This window comes from Dermacentor variabilis, chromosome 8 (genome assembly GCF_050947875.1).
Source record: "Dermacentor variabilis isolate Ectoservices chromosome 8, ASM5094787v1, whole genome shotgun sequence".
NCBI lineage: Eukaryota > Metazoa > Arthropoda > Arachnida > Ixodida > Ixodidae > Dermacentor > Dermacentor variabilis.
The window spans coordinates 13,351,658-13,370,534 of NC_134575.1; the positions used below are offsets into that span (position 1 = coordinate 13,351,658).

The following is an 18,877-nucleotide window of genomic DNA, read 5'->3' on the forward strand; positions in this document are numbered from 1 at the left end:
AGAGTACCAAGACGTAGGCGGCTGTTTCATGACCTACATGACACGCATGTCATGACCTATCATTTATGTTTGTCACACACTCTTGTCATACTATGTCAATTTTGGTAGATACCAAGTTAAAGAAACGACCATGAGAGCACCAAGACGTCGGCGGCTAGATAGATACTGTCAAAGTGGCAAAATGTTCGCCAAGAAATGCTTCGCATTTAAAACACTGGATGTCGCTGTCATCGCACTTAGCAGTAACTTACAGAAAAGCGGTCAAACGACAGCTGCGGCCCTTTTATTTTACAACACAATGGGGGAGACATATGGGTACATCGATATGTCAAAATGGAATGAATAACACGTGAGCAAAGTATGCGTAGACCAGTCATCGGTTGACAAAACAGCACAACATATAGTATACCATAAACTTTAAAGTCAGATAATATTTACGAGTCTCTGCAGATGATTTTCGTGCGTCGTGTGGAAGTCGAGACAGAGAATTAAGGCGCGATCACAAATGGAAAAGAGAGAGAAAAAGTAACAGTTAAGCCCGAAAGGCGAAGCGTCGTTTGCGATAGCAAATTAGTAGACACCTCTACGAAGTAAGGATAGTATTTTTATCGGCAGGAACATTCACTTACTAACTAAATTAACATGCATGTTGTCACGCGCGCACAAGCAAAGGTGAACACATTTCACTCGATGACCGCGCGCACTCGCTGTCAAAACACTGGCGTGAGGAAGCGCGGCAGCCGCAGCGAGCGAATTGACCTTCGCGCTGCTTCTCGCTTCAACGCGAACTAAGCGGCGAGAACAGAGCACACGAAGCTATCAGCACTCGGTGCACTCTGTCCCCATCGCAGATCGGTTTCAAGATATGACCCGCGCGGCCGCGCGGAAAAGAATGTCTTGCGCTCTTTGTAATCTTACAGGAAAACATGGTGCCCCATATCAAGGCCGCCAGGGAGCCATAAGGTACCAGGCTTTTCAATAAAGCTACGGTCAAATCTCGCTATAACTAAGCCGCATTCGACAAAAAAATACGTTCATTGTATGTGATATTCGTTATAACCATATTTGTAACACGCTGATATCGGCGAAAAACATTTTAGATTTACTTCGCTACATTCAACGACTTGTTATATCTCTGTTCGTTATATCGATGTCTGAATGTATGTCCTATATTTTTCTCAATACCCCCCATAGAAGGCTAGCGCTGTCTCCTATATATAGTACCTCGAAGACGGCGAACGTATGTCAGAATCGCCCGGCGGTTGGAATGTCCAGCATGGCCCGCGCCGGACTGGATTCCTCATCTGTTGGCCATATGCAGCGCGCACTTCTTTTTCAATGAAACGGCACTCGTCTCTCGGTGATCCAGTCCATACACGTTAAACGGGAATTCATCCGACTAGAGTGTAGCACGCCTTTCACTATACAGGGGTGCTTGGAAGCCACGTCTTCATCGACGTAAAACGATAACGTCCAGTTAGGCGTGAAGCCCGTTCACAGCGGATAGACGATGCGTCCAACCAGGAGGTCGGCCAAGAGGTTTTTCCACGAAGGGAAGCCCAAGGGTTCTGGGAGCAAATCCACGCTTCCGCCGATCACCTGCATGCGCCCAGAGCAACGGAAAAGAAACAATCAGATTTCTTACAGACATAGTGTTATCAGTATGCCCCGTGAAATTAGACATACTGATTGATTGGTAGACTAATTTATTTGTGATCCACTCTTTTTTTTTTGTCTTAAAGCAACACGGGGGCTATAGAAGATAGCATAGTGGATGACTGAAATCGTTTGACCACGTAGATGTCAGCGCGCGAGTGCTTTTGCATTTCTTCATCAAAATTGCGGCGGCTGTCGATCGAGGCTGGGAAGCGAACTCGCGACCTCGTGGCCGGGAGTAGGACATTACATGTACAGCCACAGAGCCACCACGCGCGTTAGGTCCTGCCCTGAAGTGTGAACAGGAAATAAGTTACGACGAAAAAAAAAAATGACGATTGGCAGGGCATCGCCCGTTCTACTACTCGGTGATCTTAGCTATATCTTTACCTGTACAGCGCAGTCTGCAGCTTTATGTATGCATACTAACACACATACACACATGCACGCACACACACAAAGTAAACTTACGCTAGAATTATCCGCACGAGCGAATTCCAGCCAATTCTGATGTTGAGCACATTATTAGCGGAGGCGACGGCTGGCCGACGGTAAAGAACCCTTACGAACGAAAAAGCTTTGTGAATGCGGGGCCCCTTCGGCTTAACGTGGCCGGAGACACTTCCTTTCTCTACAGCTTTCTGACCAGATCAGAGTACGTCACCGTAAGCGCCGGAATAATGCTATATAATGAGAAGTTTTAATGGCAGATTAACACTCCCTCCAGCTGCCGATGGGCCAGTCAGGTATATACTACCACGAGCCGAGGTTTGGTCAGAAGGTGGGGGGGGGGGGAGAGGGAAGGGGTAGGCTGTTACAAAAGGCAGGGGTGGCGACGCCGCACAGAAATCGTCCTACAGGTTCCACCGTGACCTTCGCTTGGCTTGCAGGTCATTAAATACTATAGTGACAAAGCGCAGTGACACTGCAGTCAAAAGTTAGCAGAGGCTTGACCTGGCCATTTTCGTTAAGTTATAAAGGACACAAGCACCTAGAAACATGGCAAAGTTTGTGAGGCTAGAGATTACGCTATCGGGATGCGCGGTTCTTTGAGCGACGTTCAAGACAGTCAAGCGTGGCTTTCATTTCCTCCGCTATTGTATAGAAAGCGCTTCCAGCTGACAAAATGCTAATATAGTTTTGAAGTTACAGCCAGATACCACGGAACAAACTTGGTGTCTCCCGTCTGTGTGCCATCATGTCACTAAGCCATTGCCTGCCATGCGCAAACAATGGCAACGCACCTGCATGTAGAGTGCGAACTCCGGTCCCGATGACAAGGCGTCGAAGCGGACGTCTCCTGCGATGTAAACACATGTTTATGGCGTATGTTAAAAAGTAAGAAAATAAAAAAGAAAGACCACTGCGAGAAAGTAATTCATAGGTCCAAGTCGAACTAAAACCACTATACCACTGCTGCATTAAAATATAAACAAGCCAAACGTAACTATGCGTCAAGCACCCAATGGCAAACGCAGACCTTGCGCTTCCCCCGTTGACGTGTACGCCAGCGAAGTGCTGGCAGGTACTAACTTCCACGAACAGTTTGTGTAGTCAACACGTGTTAGTAGCGCTACAGTGGTAATTCGTCCGCGTGAAGGCCATCGACGAGGCTCACCCACAATCGGACGTCCGCTGACTGTTCTCGCCGCCAGGGTGTAGAACGGCAACGAGTCCCACACCAGAACCGCGCGACTCAGCAATCCTTGGACGCACAAGACGACCAAACGGAGCTGCGCCGAGAAGCAAAAGATGAGGGGAAAAAGAAAAGGATGTGCAGCAACCATAGAAGATGAAAACTATGGTGTCTAAGCAAGCGAAGAGTATACTGTTTTGTACTACTATATACTGGCCGCTTGTCTGTGCGTTCTCGTCCAGAAGAAGCGCTTCGGCTGCTTCGTGCGACTGCCGCACGGCTGCACCGCGCAGCAGGCAAGACCCCGAGACGCGCGGCTTCGTCGACCACGTATGCGCCTCGCTTTTGTCGCGTATGGGCCTATTTAGGCTCGAGCCGCACCACCCGCCTGCCGCACGCCTCGCGCGGCCGTGCGAAAAATTGCATATGTCACACACCGCAGGATGCACAAATTTCGGCTTACACTGGACACGCATATGCAGGCAGGTAGGCAGGCAGGCAGGCAGTGAACTTTATTTAGGTCCTGAGGAGCGACTCCGAAACCCCCCTTACGAAGGAGGAGTCGCTTTCGGCCGCTCCCACGTCGGCAGGGGCAGGTAGTGCCTAGCTGAGTAAACCGAAATTTGTACATCAGTGTGCCGACATGTTCCGTTTCTCGCAAGACCGCACGAGGCCTGCTGAAGCCGGGCGGTGCGACTATAGCGTAAATCGACCTATATAACACAACGCGCAATGCCTGCCCGCCGGGATCGTTTCATCTCCTGCCAACCTGCATGGGGTGCCAGCTCAGAGCGTCGCCAGCGGTGGATCACCCCGCGTCTACTTCTTGATCGAGGTCTCGCAAAGCAGGAGCAGTCTCCCCTGCTGCGCCTCGGGATCAGATGCTCCTGGACGGCGTCCCAGAGCTGCAGCAAAGGCCTGGCTCCACCCCAGGCCTGCACAGCGTGCGGCGAGGCAATCGAGCGTCTTCCTTTACGCCTGCCCCGCTTTCTCCAAAGAGAGCGCTTCTCTCTGCACATCGTTTCGACGCCCGGGACCCCCTGCGGTCTCGGCCTCGCAACTGTTGTTCCAAGGCCGGCAGCACCAGTTCCGCCTTCGGGTACTTTCTCACGTTCCTGGAGGACACGGGGCCTGCCGTGTAACTTGTGAACGCGCCGCCCGGCTACAGCCGACAGCCAAGGGCTCTGTGACCGCCCCGACCTTCTCTCTCTCTCTTCTTTTTTCTTTATTTACCCCCTCCTCTTCCCCAAGGAGCTGAGCGGTGCTCCCTTAACGCTGCAGAAAATAGCGACCCTTCCTATTCACAATCTCTCTCTCTCTCTCTCTCTCTCATTCGATATTGTCAAATTCAGCCATATTGTCGAATTCCCCGTCTTGTCAGCTCTGATTGGCCCAGAGCTAGGGCTGCTGTACGGTCCCTCTAATTGGCTCAAAACGCCACCATCGCAGAATTTCGCAATAAGGCGGAATTTGACGATCTCAAGTGAGCCGATCCCAAATGATGTGCAATGTCACCTGCCGTCTCAAAGCGCTAGCTGCCCACGAGGACAGGGGAAAAAAGTGCACCAGAAATCCGGAGAGTTGTTTGCTGATGCGTAAGCATTTTTTGGCTCGGCTGTTACTTCGCTTTCGCTCTTCCTAGCTTATGCATGTCTACCCATTGCTTTCCCGGTATCAAAGAAATGAAATCCGTGCACTGAACGGTGTGGAGAGCAGTTGCCAGGAAACTGCGTGGCCCCTTCAAAGCGACCGTATCAAATGAACCGGAACGGTTTCAACCGGTTTCACCACAGCTGTTTATTATCTTTATTTGTTTGCTTCTTTTATTATGACCTTGACGCGGCGACGGCACCAGTTTCTTTTTAAAAGCCACGAATCATTTATTATTATTATTATTACTATCATCATCAACATCATCATCACATGTGCCAATCATACTCAGCAGATGGGGGCGAAATGCGAAAACACCCGTGTACTTAGACTTAAGTGCACGTTAAAGAACCCCAGGTGGTCGAAATTTCCGGAGTCCTCCACTACGGCGTGCCTCATAATCAGAAAGTGGTTTTGGCACGTAAAACCCCATAATTTAATTTTTTTTAAATCATACTCAGCAGCCCCACATCCCGCTTCTCTGCACATACACCCGTAACGCGGGAAAGTAAGCTTTCAAGGCGGCCTGACGTGAACCGTTCTCTCTATGATCAAATATTTGCTTTCTTTTTCTTTCAATTGCCCTTATTGCTTATAAAGTTGCCAATAATCTACATTAACGCTATTATAACAATTAGCTGTCTTAACTTCGCAAATTACGCGCTTTTGAGCAGGTACAAGGCATTACGCTTTTCGCGTGACAGACAGACTTTGCTGGGGTACTACTCGCCAAAGAATGCCAACGCATTAAAACCGGCGCGCCCTCGCTTTTAAAAAGCAAACCGGTGCTGCACGCGACGCGACGCACGCGCCAAGTGTCTCACACTCTGGCTTGAAACTATAGGAGCGGCAAGGTTGCGATTTTCTCCCATGGCACGCGCTAGCGCCCATGGCCCAACGGGTGGAGCACAGAGCTGCGCCACCGCGGTTCGAATCAAATCAAATTTTATTCGACATTTGCCTTTTCCCCTTTTCCCCATTTTTTATGGAAATAACGGGGAAAAATGAAAATGCTAGGATGGGAGCAAACAGCTGCTGAGTTAGCAGCTTGCCGAGGCCTTTACCCCGTTTTCATTGGCATGGAAAACCGCATAATACAAACCACTTCCCCCTCCCTTAATTTGTCTATCCCTGTACCTTGCCGAATAAACAAAAATCTTTATTCGCTCCGACATTTTGCTTCTCTAAATTACGCGCTGCGTCTGGCACTTTCGCGCCCCGGAACGCTTTGGTTTCTTTCTTCCAGGAAGGTGGTATCAGGCTGTTTCACATGGCGCGATTTTCACGCAGCGACACAGCGAATTCCGTAGATCAGCGACCGCCGCGACGTCGCGGGCTCTCCGCGAATGGATTCCAACAAGTTGGTCGCACCGTCGCCGAGTCGCAGCGATCGGCGCGATGTGGGCGGGGCAACGTGTGACGCAACAGAAAGCGACGTCAAAATAGGCGCTTTCCTGTTTTTCCACGCGTACGTAGCTCTGTGGAGCAATGTCGCGCGCCAGTTTTAGGGATGTTTCAGTGAGGCGTACCCACCAGAGCCTGCAGCTTAGGAGCTTCGTAACATATTTTTTCCTTCCGCTCACACAATTCGTTTAAAAGGAGAAGCTGCACGCTATTCAGGTCGGGAGCAGACGCCGCCTTCAGCATAAGGCACGCACCCACTCGATCGCCACCGTCGTCAACCTCTTCGTCGCTACAAATTGTGCCAGCTGCTTGTACATGCACACTCAATAGTAGCTTGTTCTTCTGCAAAATACTCCTCCAGGAAAAGAGTTGTGGCTTCTATAGTAACAATGAAACCAGAGCGTACTTAACCGAAACACCCCACCGACGCCACACAAGCCGCACGCTCGTACTTGCGGTGTTGCGCAGCATCTCGCTCACCGCATCGGCAAGCGATCGTAAAGTCTCAACACTTTTAAACGTTGAAAAATGGTGTACTTAATCTATTTTTCAATAATAATAGGTAAAGTCTAGTATTCATGTTGTCTGGTTTCTGGTTGTCTTTATTTAATGATGCAGGCATGGATGCTTCGTGAGCAGCGGGCTATGTTGGGCATCGCTGCGACGGAAATCGCACTGTCGCGGATGCATGTGAAAGCTGACAGCGAAAATCGCTCTGCGACGTGCGCGGCAGGACGATTTTTTTCGCCCCAATCACGCCCTGTGAAACAGCCTTATACACGGCACTACACAATCGCGGAAGGCGTCTTATCGCGTTCGTATATCGCCGCGCTGTAGGGCGACCACATGTGGTCCGTGACAGAGTCGGATTTCAAAGAGATGCAGCTAGATTCCCACAGCCTTGGTTCCCACAGATGGATAACGGCCTCAACCGTGCAAACCACTGCTAAGCCTGGGCGAGGATCAAGTAGCAGAGGCTTGGATAAAATCGTGTACGCTTTCGAAATACGGTGGTGGCACATGTTCAACAACAACAACAACAACAACAACAACAACAACAACAACAGAAAGAGAAACAAGAGAAAATCTTGACTCTGAGAGACTGGGAGGTGGGGGTAGAGGGGGGCGTCTGGTCCCAGAGCTACGTCTTTCGAGTAAGAAAATTTGTTTCGATGTGAAAATTTAAGATCGCTGAAATAAAAAGGGGGAAAGTAACAGGCACTCACAAAACACCAATTAAAAACAAACTATATCGTATTTATTAAAATCTAAGCCCACGACCGATATTCAAAAGATCAGCAAAAGAAAAAGTTATATTTCTTGAATGAAAAAAAAAAAAGCAAGCATTCGTCTGCCATAAGAGCATGCAACATCACCTGGATGTCGCACTTTCCGAATTATCGCATTATCAGATCAGAATAATGTAAAGATTCTGTTCCAATGCCATGTCTTAATTGTCAGCGGTCAGAGCGGCCACTCACCCGCGTTATTAACGGGTTATTCACCATAAACGGTGGATGATAAGAGCGGCGCAAAATTGAGGAGAAGGAATCGTGCCACATCGTACCAGCCAAGTTCACTATACTAGCGGATAAGTTTTTGTGGCAATTAAGGAAGAGCTACGGGGCGGAGTCTCTGCCACACGTGTTACCAATAAATCGCTAGGATTTTATCTCCTGATGATCATCATCAGGAGATAAAATTTGCACGATAATAGATTGGGCAGTGCCTCGCTATGCCACGCCTGCGGCGCCAGCTGGTTGCTTGAGGATTTAAAATAAAGGAAACAAAAAGAAAAGAAACAAAAGCAAATGACGTAACATGAGAAGACGCGTGTGTGCTGCAGCAAAAGCACGGAGACGAGTCAGTACATTCCGATGGAATGCCAAGATATTCACCCAATCAGGACCGTAGTGAACGTCCATCTTATAGAGGCGGCGAGGTTCAAGGCTGACCTGAGCGCTAACTGGTCAGAGGTCGAGATAACCAAGAGAAGTTCAGAGTACTGGTGAGAGAAAAAAAAAAAAAGAAAACGTACGCAGGGAAAAGATGGAACCGGGGTCGTTACAGACATAAGTAACTAACAATAAAGAGATAGTAGATGTTTTAATTAAGAAAACAAAATGTAAACTAGAGACAGGCAAAATACGAGTGCAATAAACGTAGTAAAACCTGATTATCTCAAGCAGGCTATAGTCACGCTTTGTCGCCACCTCGTTTTAATGGGGGAGGTGCCGGCAGAAATCACCGTCGCCACCGGCTGCGCATGCGCTCTGCAGGCGAAACTGACCGCCACGAAGACGACGTAGTAGACGGCCACGGTGGGGAACAGGAAGAAGAGCACGCCGAACAGCAGCGTGCCCACGAACATCTGGTCGACGTCGTAGCGGTGCGAGTCGACGCGCCGCCGCAGCGGGTTCCACTTGCGCCCGCGGAACAGCCGCCAGAGGGCGCCCAGCGCGCGAACCCAGCCCTGGTAGAGGCGGCACGCGTAGCCGTAGAAGCAGTACATGTGCACCGTGGCCAGCGCCAGCAGGTCCGAGGCCAGCGCCAGGTGCAGGGTGAGGCTGCCCGGCCAGAGGCTGAGCAGCGCCCCGACCCACGGGTCCACGACGCCCACGTACGCTGCGCGCGGCCGTGACAGCGCATCGTAGGGTTAAAGGTCAAGAGCAACGAAATTTTCACTTCGGAATATGTATTCCTGGTATACCATGCGTCTTACGTATCTTAGATTATGGGCTTTTACACGTGCCAAGACCACTTTCTGATTATGAGGCACGCCGTAGTGAAGGACTCCGGAAATTTCGACCACCTGGGCAAGTACACGGGTGTTTTCGCATTTCGCCCCCCATCGAAATGCGGCCGCCGTGGCCGGGATTCGGTCTCGCGACCTCGTGCTCAGCAGCCCAACACCATAGCGAATGAGCAACCATGGCGGGTCCTACGTATATTGAGTCAAAATTGTGTATATATATATATATATATATATATATATATATATATATATATATATATATATACACACGCAAGTGTCATGTAGCTAGAGAGAACCGAGGCTATGACGTATGCCGTCGCTTGCAGCAAGTAAGACTATTTCCTTTTTGTATTTCACCTAATTACAGAAATATATATTATTGATTATTAAACTTCTCAAATATTATAGTCAGAGGGACAGTGTCAATGAAAATAATCGTAGACTGTGCAGCAAAATTGCCGATCCAGCTTTCTGTTGCTTGATACGTGCTATATCTATTTTTTCTTTTTTTTTTTCAAGTCCGCAAAACGCGACAAACGCGCGGCACTTTTCGCGCTGGACGCGCCGGGGACTCGCTCCAGCGTATCAAACACACTACTAGGCTAGGCGTCGTTAAGCTCCCCGCGAATAAATCAGACTTTTGTGGCATCAAACTAACCGTATCGCATATACAATACGCTGGACATCATGCGCTTAAACTGCTACCGCCGTAAGAAGGAAATACCAGATATCGGAAACGCGATAACGCAGAACTGCCGAAGTATGCCATGGGAATCGGCGCTCATAAAAATTACGTCCTCGATGATTATACGTAAGTCAATACGAAGCATTTCTCCCCTGCACGTGGCGCAATTAAAGCCCGAAAGGAACTCGCGCATACGTCCTCCCGGGGGAACCGTTCGCTCGAGGACCACCACGTGCGCGACCGGCCGCGACACCGTGACGACGTAAACGATTGGAATCTGAGGCGGGTCGCAGACGACACACGCCGCACCAAATTCGTCGCCAACAGAGTTCTTTTGAAAGGACGCGTTTGCGCGCAGCGAGTGGTGGTCCTCTGATTTGCGCCGATTGGTCTCGGCGACCAGCTCAGAGGCCGTTCGGTTGGCGTGACGCTGTTATTCGGCCGCGCGTATATCGTCAGCCCGTCGCTTCCGCCTCCGGCCTCTCCACTTATCTTCGCATCGCACACCTCTATGTAGTCTTCGCACAGCCTTTGCACGCTTATGCTCATTTGCCGCTTGGTACTTCCGAGGGCTCATGGTTTTATCTGCAAATACAGGTCTACGCGCCACACAGCGTAGCTAGCGCAACCGAGCCACGTGTATTTGTGGCGCGCACGCCCATACCGGCGAGGGGAGCAAGGAGAGGAGGCGTCAAGCCAGTTGCGGTGTGCAAGCGGGCGCGTGGAGCAAGAAGGGGCCGAGCCAACCGGCGGCAAGCGAACGGGCATCGGCGACAAACTCCCTGACAAACTCCATGGAGGAAGCAAGAAGATAGGAGTGAAGCATACCGCAACGCGATTGAAGCCAACCATGGTGGCCCAACGCACGCTCGTTACGTCAAAGTGCGCGGTTGGTTTTAAGGCATGTTCACACCGAAGGCGGAGCGGACAAGCGGCCAAGCGGATCCGGCCAAGCGGGCGCGGATTTTCCGCTTCGCGGAAAATGCGCGGCCGCTTGGCCGGATCGCGCCCGGACCGATTTTTTCCGCGCGGACAAGTTGGCCGCTTTGGCCGCAGCCAATCAGAACCCGACACTGAGGAATCACTGGCGAACGAATGTAAACGAATGTCTTTCTCTGGGCTTTTCGCTTCTGTTCTTGAAAAGAGTCAAAACGGCAAGTTGGGCCAGTTGGCTGGGATTCATAGTAAGGTTTGTTACAGCGTAACACAAGACAAGGACAATAGAAGGTATAAAACGTCGACACGGCGCCGTGTCGTCGCTTCATACCTTCTTTTGTCCTTGTCTTGTGTTGCGCTGTAACAAAACTTGAAAAGCGACTAGACAAGGGGCGAGTAAAATGCCAACGATCTCGTCTTCTTCGTCTGAGCTCATCATTTTGCAGAAGTAGACAGCGGACGGGTGCGCGCCAACCCACGACGAAAGAAATATCGAAAGTGCGCGTACCAACCCAAAGTGCCGCGAGATTGCTAAAGAAATTGCGAGATGCCCCGCCTGCCCTGCGACGCGGGCCGCCAGGCAAGCCGTTCGGTGGGAACAGGTGCGCGCGCTCACCGCCTCGCCGCGTTGAAAATCCGCTTGGCCGCTTAGGCGCTCCGCTTTCGGTGTGAATGTGCCTTCCCTCTCTGCAGGCAGAGCCACGGCAGGGCAGCCGAACAAACGCGCACCGAACGAGAACTGGCATAGCTAATGGGAACCAAACGTCTCAGCGAATTTCGATTCTTGCTCCGTGATCTCGACGCAAGAGGTCTCGTGTTGGGCCACGTACTGTGGCTTCACGGAGCGTTCGTTTGCCAAGGCTGCCTGCGGGACGTAAGGCTTCTTCCTATATTTTTCCTTTCTCCATAACGAACTCTGTGATCTTGGGCGGCATCGCGTTTGACCTTGGCTCCGACTATATGCAAAGAAATACTACGCATTTAATATTCTCTTTCGAAAGTAGCAGCGGCAGTAAGGGTAACGGCAAATGAAAGCGGACGGAAAGATAAGTTGCTACAGCTAGGGACCGATCCCACACGCCAGGCATCACACGCACCTACTGCCGCTGCGGCGAGGCGTTTCCTTGCTTGCTTCTGATTTCTTTGCAAATGCTTCGCATTAGAAATTTTATAATAATGAGATCATCATAATTACGCCAGCGCCTAGCAAGAACAGTAATCACTGAGGAAAACGGATGGGACAAGTAGAATAACGCCGAAGTTTGGCAAACGAACGCCTTCCACAAGAGGCTTCAATGTTGACCAAGTGGCGCGAAGGATAACACTGACGTTTTCAGATACAATTTCGCGAATCCATCTTTCCATAGGTTGTCGAAAGAAGGCTTTGACGCAGAAAACAAGTGTTTGTAATCCCATTCTGCGGTTAGCAATGCGCATTTACTGAAAGAGTGAGATGTGAGAGAAAACGTTGTGTTAGTGGCCATACGCGCGATCACACTCACTCTTCCAGAGGCTTATGTGATAGAGGAAGAAGCGTCCCAGCGCGTTGTTGAGAGCAGCGTTCAGCTTCAGTCCAGCGGGGGCGCCCATCAGCCACTGGATGAGCGTCTGCAGGTGCTGGACGACCGTCTGCGAGGCAAGGTGCGCGTTATGGCTACACGTAACCGTAGAGTTTCCTACAATAAATTCTATGCACGTGACACCTTATTCGCGCTCATGAACGACCGCTCGTGACGCCATATGCGTTGGTCATTTCACCCGAGTCTCGACAGCTTCAGTCTCATTGATTGTGCGCGGCCGAAGATCTCGGATGCGACGTTACAGACATCTTGGTTCGGCGACGCGGCGTCGTGACCTCCGAGATAGCACGTCGGTGCAATCTCGGAGGCCGGCAGCGACGTTTGCTCGTGGCTAGACAGCCTCTAGCGCATGACAGGACTGCTCACGTGCGAAACCAGAATAACTTCCGGTCAGTTTTTCACCTTGTCATATCGTGTTAGCCCCGTTTTCGTTCTTTGACAGTGATAACTGATTTTTCTCCTATTTCTTGCTCTCTCTTAGGCGAGAACGTAGCTGGCCTTACGATATATGATTCACGCCAAACGATCAAAGACTAAATCTCGAACATAGGGCCAGGCGCCAAACTGGGCGGGTCGATCCGCGCGAGGAATGAATTAAACGAACATTTTAGCGTGAAAACAATGTCGTGCTGTAGTAAAGCGCTGCTCAAACTCGCGTAGATAACTACGGCATCGTGGACGCGAAAACAGCGCGGGGCATTGTTACTCCATACCAGGGAACTCGGAGGCGCATTTCCGCGCTTCTTGGTCACGCCGCGTTCGCTAGATGCCACCACAACTCCAGAGGCGTCGTCGCGGTAATTCGAGTGGTGGCTTTGAGGAATTAAGTGCGAACAAGCTAAGCTACAGTGAAAGAGCAGGCCGAGAGTACAGACTATTCGCTATCTAAAGCTTCGCGCAGAACCGGGGCAAGCTTTGTTAATCGGTATACTCTAGTGAAAAACATGTTTAGGGATGGTGCTTAAAACAGAGGCTGCCATTTTCTGACTTGTTCATGTACAAGCCGAGTACGTTAATATTGAACAGCCCCGCGCACGCACGCACGCACGCACGCACGCGCGCGCGCGCGTGCGTGCGCGGGGCTGTTCAATATTAACGTACTCGGCTTGTACATGAACGATCACACACACACACACACACACACACACACACACACACACACACACACACACACACACACACACACACACACACACACACACACACACACACACACACACACACACACACACACACACACACACACACACACACACACACACACACACACACACACACACACACACACACACACACACACACACACACACACACACACACACACACACACACACACACACACACACACACACACACACACACACACACACACACACACACACACACACACACACACACACACACACACACACACACACACACACACACACACACACACACATATGCAGGCGTAGTGCACCTCTTGGTGGCTTTCTTCCCCTTCCAATTGTTTTCGTGTGCGCAAACGAACGAATACTAACAATAACTGGCGAGAAGTCCCGCCTTTTTTTTTTTCAGACTGTTGCAAGCTGCATATTCTGTCTTCCCTGTGTCCCGCCAGATTAGTGGTGAGGAAAGTGCCACGTGGCCTTTTGACTTATGAATGGGCGCCATATATGGTAGACGGCCCCAGATTAATTTTGCCCACCTGGGGTTGTTGAACCAGTAGCCTAAATACCGGTACACGTGGGTAAATGGTTTTTATTTTTCGTTGTGCCGCCATCGAAATGCTGACGCCGCGGCTGGGAATCGGACCCGAGACGTCGTGTTCAGCAGATGAACACCATAGACAGGAAGTCATCACGTGGAGTCGTGGCCATTGTACACAACAAAACGGTCAACAGTGACCCGTGGCTGAAGAAGAGGTGTTTGTAATGACAGCTGACAGACAGCAGCTACAGTAAACGAGTAGGTGGGCGACATGTTGGACTATAAGGAAGAAGTACAACAGGCAGCAGCAGCCAACTGACCTCGGTCCACTCGAGCGAGGCCCACGGCACTTCCTCGGAGAAGCCGTTGTCCCAGTGCACGACCCAGGCGAGGCAGGCGCCCAGCAAGCAGTCGAGCAGCACGCTGCACATCCTGTTCTTGCAGCTGCGCATGCGCGGCAAGGGTCGCGCTAGTTTGAACGGATGACCACGCCCCGTCCAAGAACCCTTTTAGGGATAGCTATAGGGGCTTGTCGGTACGGCATGCTTGTATCCCATAAACAAGAAATTATATTTCTAACTTGGTTCTGAAAGTGGTGCAATAATGACATGTGGCGCCTCTTGACGGTGAAACAGTGCAACTAATCCGTGTACCGTCAAATGCGTAACCAAAAAAAAAAAAAAAAAGAAAACAAATTGGCAATGGCTTAGCTCGGCTATTATACGTAGCGAAAGCTAAGGCATAGCATGGTTAGCCTTGGTTAAGCTTGATTGCAAGTCCAGGTTAGTCAGGTTGTCTGCCTATGTTGCGGAGTTCAGCCAGTCGTTCGGCGCGCTGTTCGTCAGTTTCCTGGGCGCTTCGTTTCCTTTTCATCTCGTTTCGATGTCGATTCCAAGCCTCCTCCTGCTTATCAGAATTGTCGCCGTCCGTACTGCCACCTCAACTGTGGTTGCGGCGCACGCGAGCTTTCCTTTTCAATCCTCCGACATGTTATGAGGCATGCGACGCAGCTGGCGAAACGAGCGGAGGCGAACGCAACGACGAGGAACGCGGTGTGACGTCATGTGCCTCGTCGAAGCACGGCCACGGCGAAATCGCAAGTTCGCGGCCAGTAAAGCTTTCGCTTTAAGAGAGAGCCGGGCAGGGAGAGTTAATTTGCTTGTATACATTACTGTACTGCCTGAAATTGTATTCGTGCGCTTCTGTTAACTTTTACTCGCGTGGGAGAGCAGATAGCAAAGTCGCACTTATCATATGCCCCTCTGCAATGCGGGCACACGAAGCAGGTTATAGCGGTTTGGTTTACCGAAGAGTGATGCGGCCATGTAACCGCACGCTGTCGGCGACGGCAGCGAAGTCGTCGAGTCGCTTGCAGATCAGTGCACCCGTGGACGTTGCCTGGGCACACGTCGACAGAATCGTCCTAGCCCTGCAGCGTACATTTAACAAGAGTTGTTATTCCGCCTAAAAATGACAAAAGATAGATAGATAGATAGATAGATAGATAGATAGATAGATAGATAGATAGATAGATAGATAGATAGATAGATAGATAGATAGATAGATAGATAGATAGATAGATAGATAGATAGATAGATAGATAGATAGAAGACTGGCATACGTGGCACTTTGGAATGATCACAGAGGGCGACCATCAATGAGGTAGTGCCGTGTCAAAAAAAAAAAAAAAGTATGTGCTGATTAAGCGGTAAATGAGAGAGAAATGCGTTAGCATTATGTCACACCTCTTTGAGGTCCCGGATCCATGATCTAAACAGCGTCAATGGAAAACTCCCGATAGCCTCCGATTAACCCAGATCAGTTTCAATAAAGCCCCTCTTGGACACTCCGGGGTGTCCATAATAAACTCAAAGCGGAGGAAACGCAGCCAAATTACGATAGAACTGGGCGAGGTTGTGTCGAAGATTTGTTTGTTCCGCGCCCAAAGTAAAGTTAGTTCATTCTCGAAGATGCCTTTTTGCCCCACGGCTCACCAGCACTGCAGAAAAGCCATATTCGGGTGCAAGGACTAATTTATTTATTTATTTATTTATTTATTTATTTATTTATTTATATTTTCTTACATGTACCTTACAGGCCTTCGAGAGGCACTATGTAAGGGGGGGGGATACGGTAACATATTAGTATGGAATCGGGGAAAAAGAAACATGAGTGCAATGCAAAGGAATGTTGCGTGCAAAGGAATATGCACGCAACATGGAAAATTAATACATTAGCAAATACAATATGTAGAGCAATAACAATAAACGGTAAACACAATAACATAATAACATTATAAACGTTTTTGCATGTATACAGTAGTAAGTATAGTAGAAAATTAGGATCACTGAAATTCTTTTATTAACTTGTAGAAAAATGCAGGAAAGAAATCAAAGAAGGCAAGACGTGTTTAAACGGCATATTCATTGATTAGAAGGTTGTGAAATGCACTGTGTTTAGATTGGCAAGCGATGTTATCTGGTAGAGCGTTCCATAAACGGACCGCACGGGGCAAAGCTGAAAAATTAAAAGCGTGTGTGTTGCCATAAATTCGGGTGTAGCTGAACTGATTGTTCAGTCTTCGTGAGGTCGAGGACACTTTCTTCAGGTTTGATAAGGTTAGAAAAACTGTGTAAATGAATCTATGAAATAATAATAGAAGTGCAATACGACGGCGAGTAGTTTGTGGTTGCAACGAAAGATCGACTTTTATTTGGATTACACTTGACTGGTTACTATATCTTTTTTTTTTTTTTTAATGAAACGGCTCGCTCTATTCTGGATGCTCTCCATGGCCGTACAACAGTTATGTAAGCGAGTTTTCTTAGTGGTGAAGGCGCAGTTCTTAAGTTGCGGCGCAGAAATCCTAATGATCTGGAGGCGTTAGCTGAAATGGAGGTGATGTGATTAGTCTATGAAAGATTGTGCGTAAGGAGCACTTCTAAGTACTTATATTCTATGGTGTGGTCAACTATGTTAGAATCAAAATGATAATAAAAGTGAGAGTTAATTTTTTCGAGAAAAGGAAACTACTTTGCACTTCGACACGTTTACAGACATGAGCCAGGTAGCACACCAATCACTGATATGTGCAAGATCATTTTGGAGTGCCGCGGGGTCAGTGGAACGGTTAATCGAACGGTATACAATGCAGCCGTCAGAAAATTATCGTACAGAAGAGGATATATTGTTTATGGAACGAAGCCGGTAAAATATCGCTCTGTATTTTATCTGTGACTTTTCCGTGCGGGTAAAACTCATGAAACGTGTTCTGTAGTTCTGAAAGAGAAGGTATAAATTTAGGAATGTCGCAGCCTTCTTTGGGTGCCCACAGTGATGCACTGGTTACGCAGTGCATGTATAATACACCGCTGTGAAGCAAATAATACACCACGAATTCTACGCAACAAATATCGTTTTATTCTGGAGGAACTCAGAATGAAATAACACAAAGCCACTTCAAAATTAAGAAAAAAAAATTACTGTCGGTGTAATCACGTTGTACGATATTCTCCAATCGAATAACTGCCCGATGCTCCTGTTTCTCTCGATATATCAGAACACAAGCTTTTATTATTTGAACTCGTGTTGCTTGTCGTGTAGAATCTTTTAAAAATATTTGTCAAAACGCCAGCTCTAACACTGGCGCCCAATAATTTGCGTACGAGTTTCTTCTTTTTTGTCGGCCTGAAGATGAATATCTAGTATGTGGTTTCCATTCGAGAAAACACGATACTTTCGTTCGCTGTCGCGATTGGGTGGCAACATGCCTTACGAAAGGCGTTTGTTTTTCTCCTTGCTGTCCCCCTAACTATGCGCAATGCATTAGCGTGGTACGTGTGAGCTATGTGGTCGCTATCGAACATGTTTCATTGCCCTAGCAACGCGCGCGTAATATCGTGCCCAGTGCATTTACAATATTGAACGACCTGGAATAGTACACACGTCGAACAACTGGGACACGCAGTGCACAGCTTACCGAGTGGGCAGCTTGCGCGCCATTCCCGCCTTCGCAGCATGTATCAACGAACCGGCACAGATCGCGGGCTGCCACAGGAAAGAGATTTCCTCCGCGTCGGAACTGGCGTACACGACGTCTGCGGCGCCGCCGACGCTTTCAGGCAGTCGAAACTGCTGGCATTCGATCAACCAGCCGACCAAGGCGTTGACGCCGCGCTCTCGGAAGCTAGGAGTGCGCTCTAGCACGTGAGCGTCGTACAGCACGACCATCGTCCTCGTCGAGGGCTGTCTCACGAAGGACTGCACCACGTTCCCGTAATCGTCGACCTGGATGCAGAAGTCGAGCGTCTCCTTTGCGTGCGCGACCAACACGACGTGGTCGTCGCCCCTCGTAAGCAGCCCCACGAAGCACGATTCGCCGCACCGCGCTAAGCTGCTCGCCAGGCAGTCCCTGAACACGTCGATTGTGGCTTTCGTCGCTTCGGAATCGGGCAGCAGAAGCGATGCGGAGCACGCGATGTTGGTCTCCGCATTGTCCGCACATCCTACGAGCACCCCCGTGCCCTGGCACAGCTGCACGGGTAGGAAAATATTCGCAAAGCCGTTTGTCATTTCTGAGGAGAGGCGTTTCACGGGCAGTTTCGATTTCACGTGGCCGCCATCTTGTATGTTTTCAAGCGTTGCTTGTTGCCAGGTGCACTACTCGTGGGACTCAAACGATGGCAATCTGACACCCAAAGTAACTACGTAGGTTTTCTTTAATATAGTTGTTACAAATATAGCAAATAAAACGAGTAGAATTATTATCTGCGTTTTATTTTACTACATAAGATGAAACTGTATTTTGCAAGTGGATCCGTGGATGCGTGCTCTAAAACAACTTCGAAGGTTGCATTGAGACAAGCCACATCACCGGCGAGCCAACA

General features: G+C 49.3%; 1 protein-coding gene across 1 annotated transcript; it reads right to left on the reverse strand.

Moving 5' to 3' along the window:
* Window positions 1-256: 256 nt before the first annotated feature.
* Window positions 257-18,829, reverse strand: PIG-Q (phosphatidylinositol glycan anchor biosynthesis class Q). Its single transcript, XM_075701197.1, has 8 exons — window positions 17,971-18,829; window positions 15,298-15,420; window positions 14,312-14,435; window positions 12,225-12,351; window positions 8,637-8,971; window positions 3,275-3,389; window positions 2,901-2,956; window positions 257-1,599 (listed from the first exon to the last, which is right to left on the reverse strand). The coding sequence occupies exons 1-8, from the start codon at window positions 18,561-18,563 to the stop codon at window positions 1,495-1,497; spliced, it is 1,578 nt and encodes a 525-aa protein (XP_075557312.1). The 5' UTR covers window positions 18,564-18,829; the 3' UTR covers window positions 257-1,494.
* Window positions 18,830-18,877: the final 48 nt, after the last annotated feature.

Coding starts and splice junctions, on each gene's coding strand:
- PIG-Q (XM_075701197.1), bottom strand. CDS start 18,563: ATGACAAACGGCTTTGCGAATATTTTCCTACCCGTGCAGCTGTGCCAG. Junction 14,436..15,297: donor CATGGCCGCATCACTCTTCG/GTAAACCAAACC, acceptor GCGCATGCGCAG/CTGCAAGAACAGGATGTGCA. Junction 1,600..2,900: donor AGTTCGCACTCTACATGCAG/GTGCGTTGCCAT, acceptor GGGCGCATGCAG/GTGATCGGCGGAAGCGTGGA.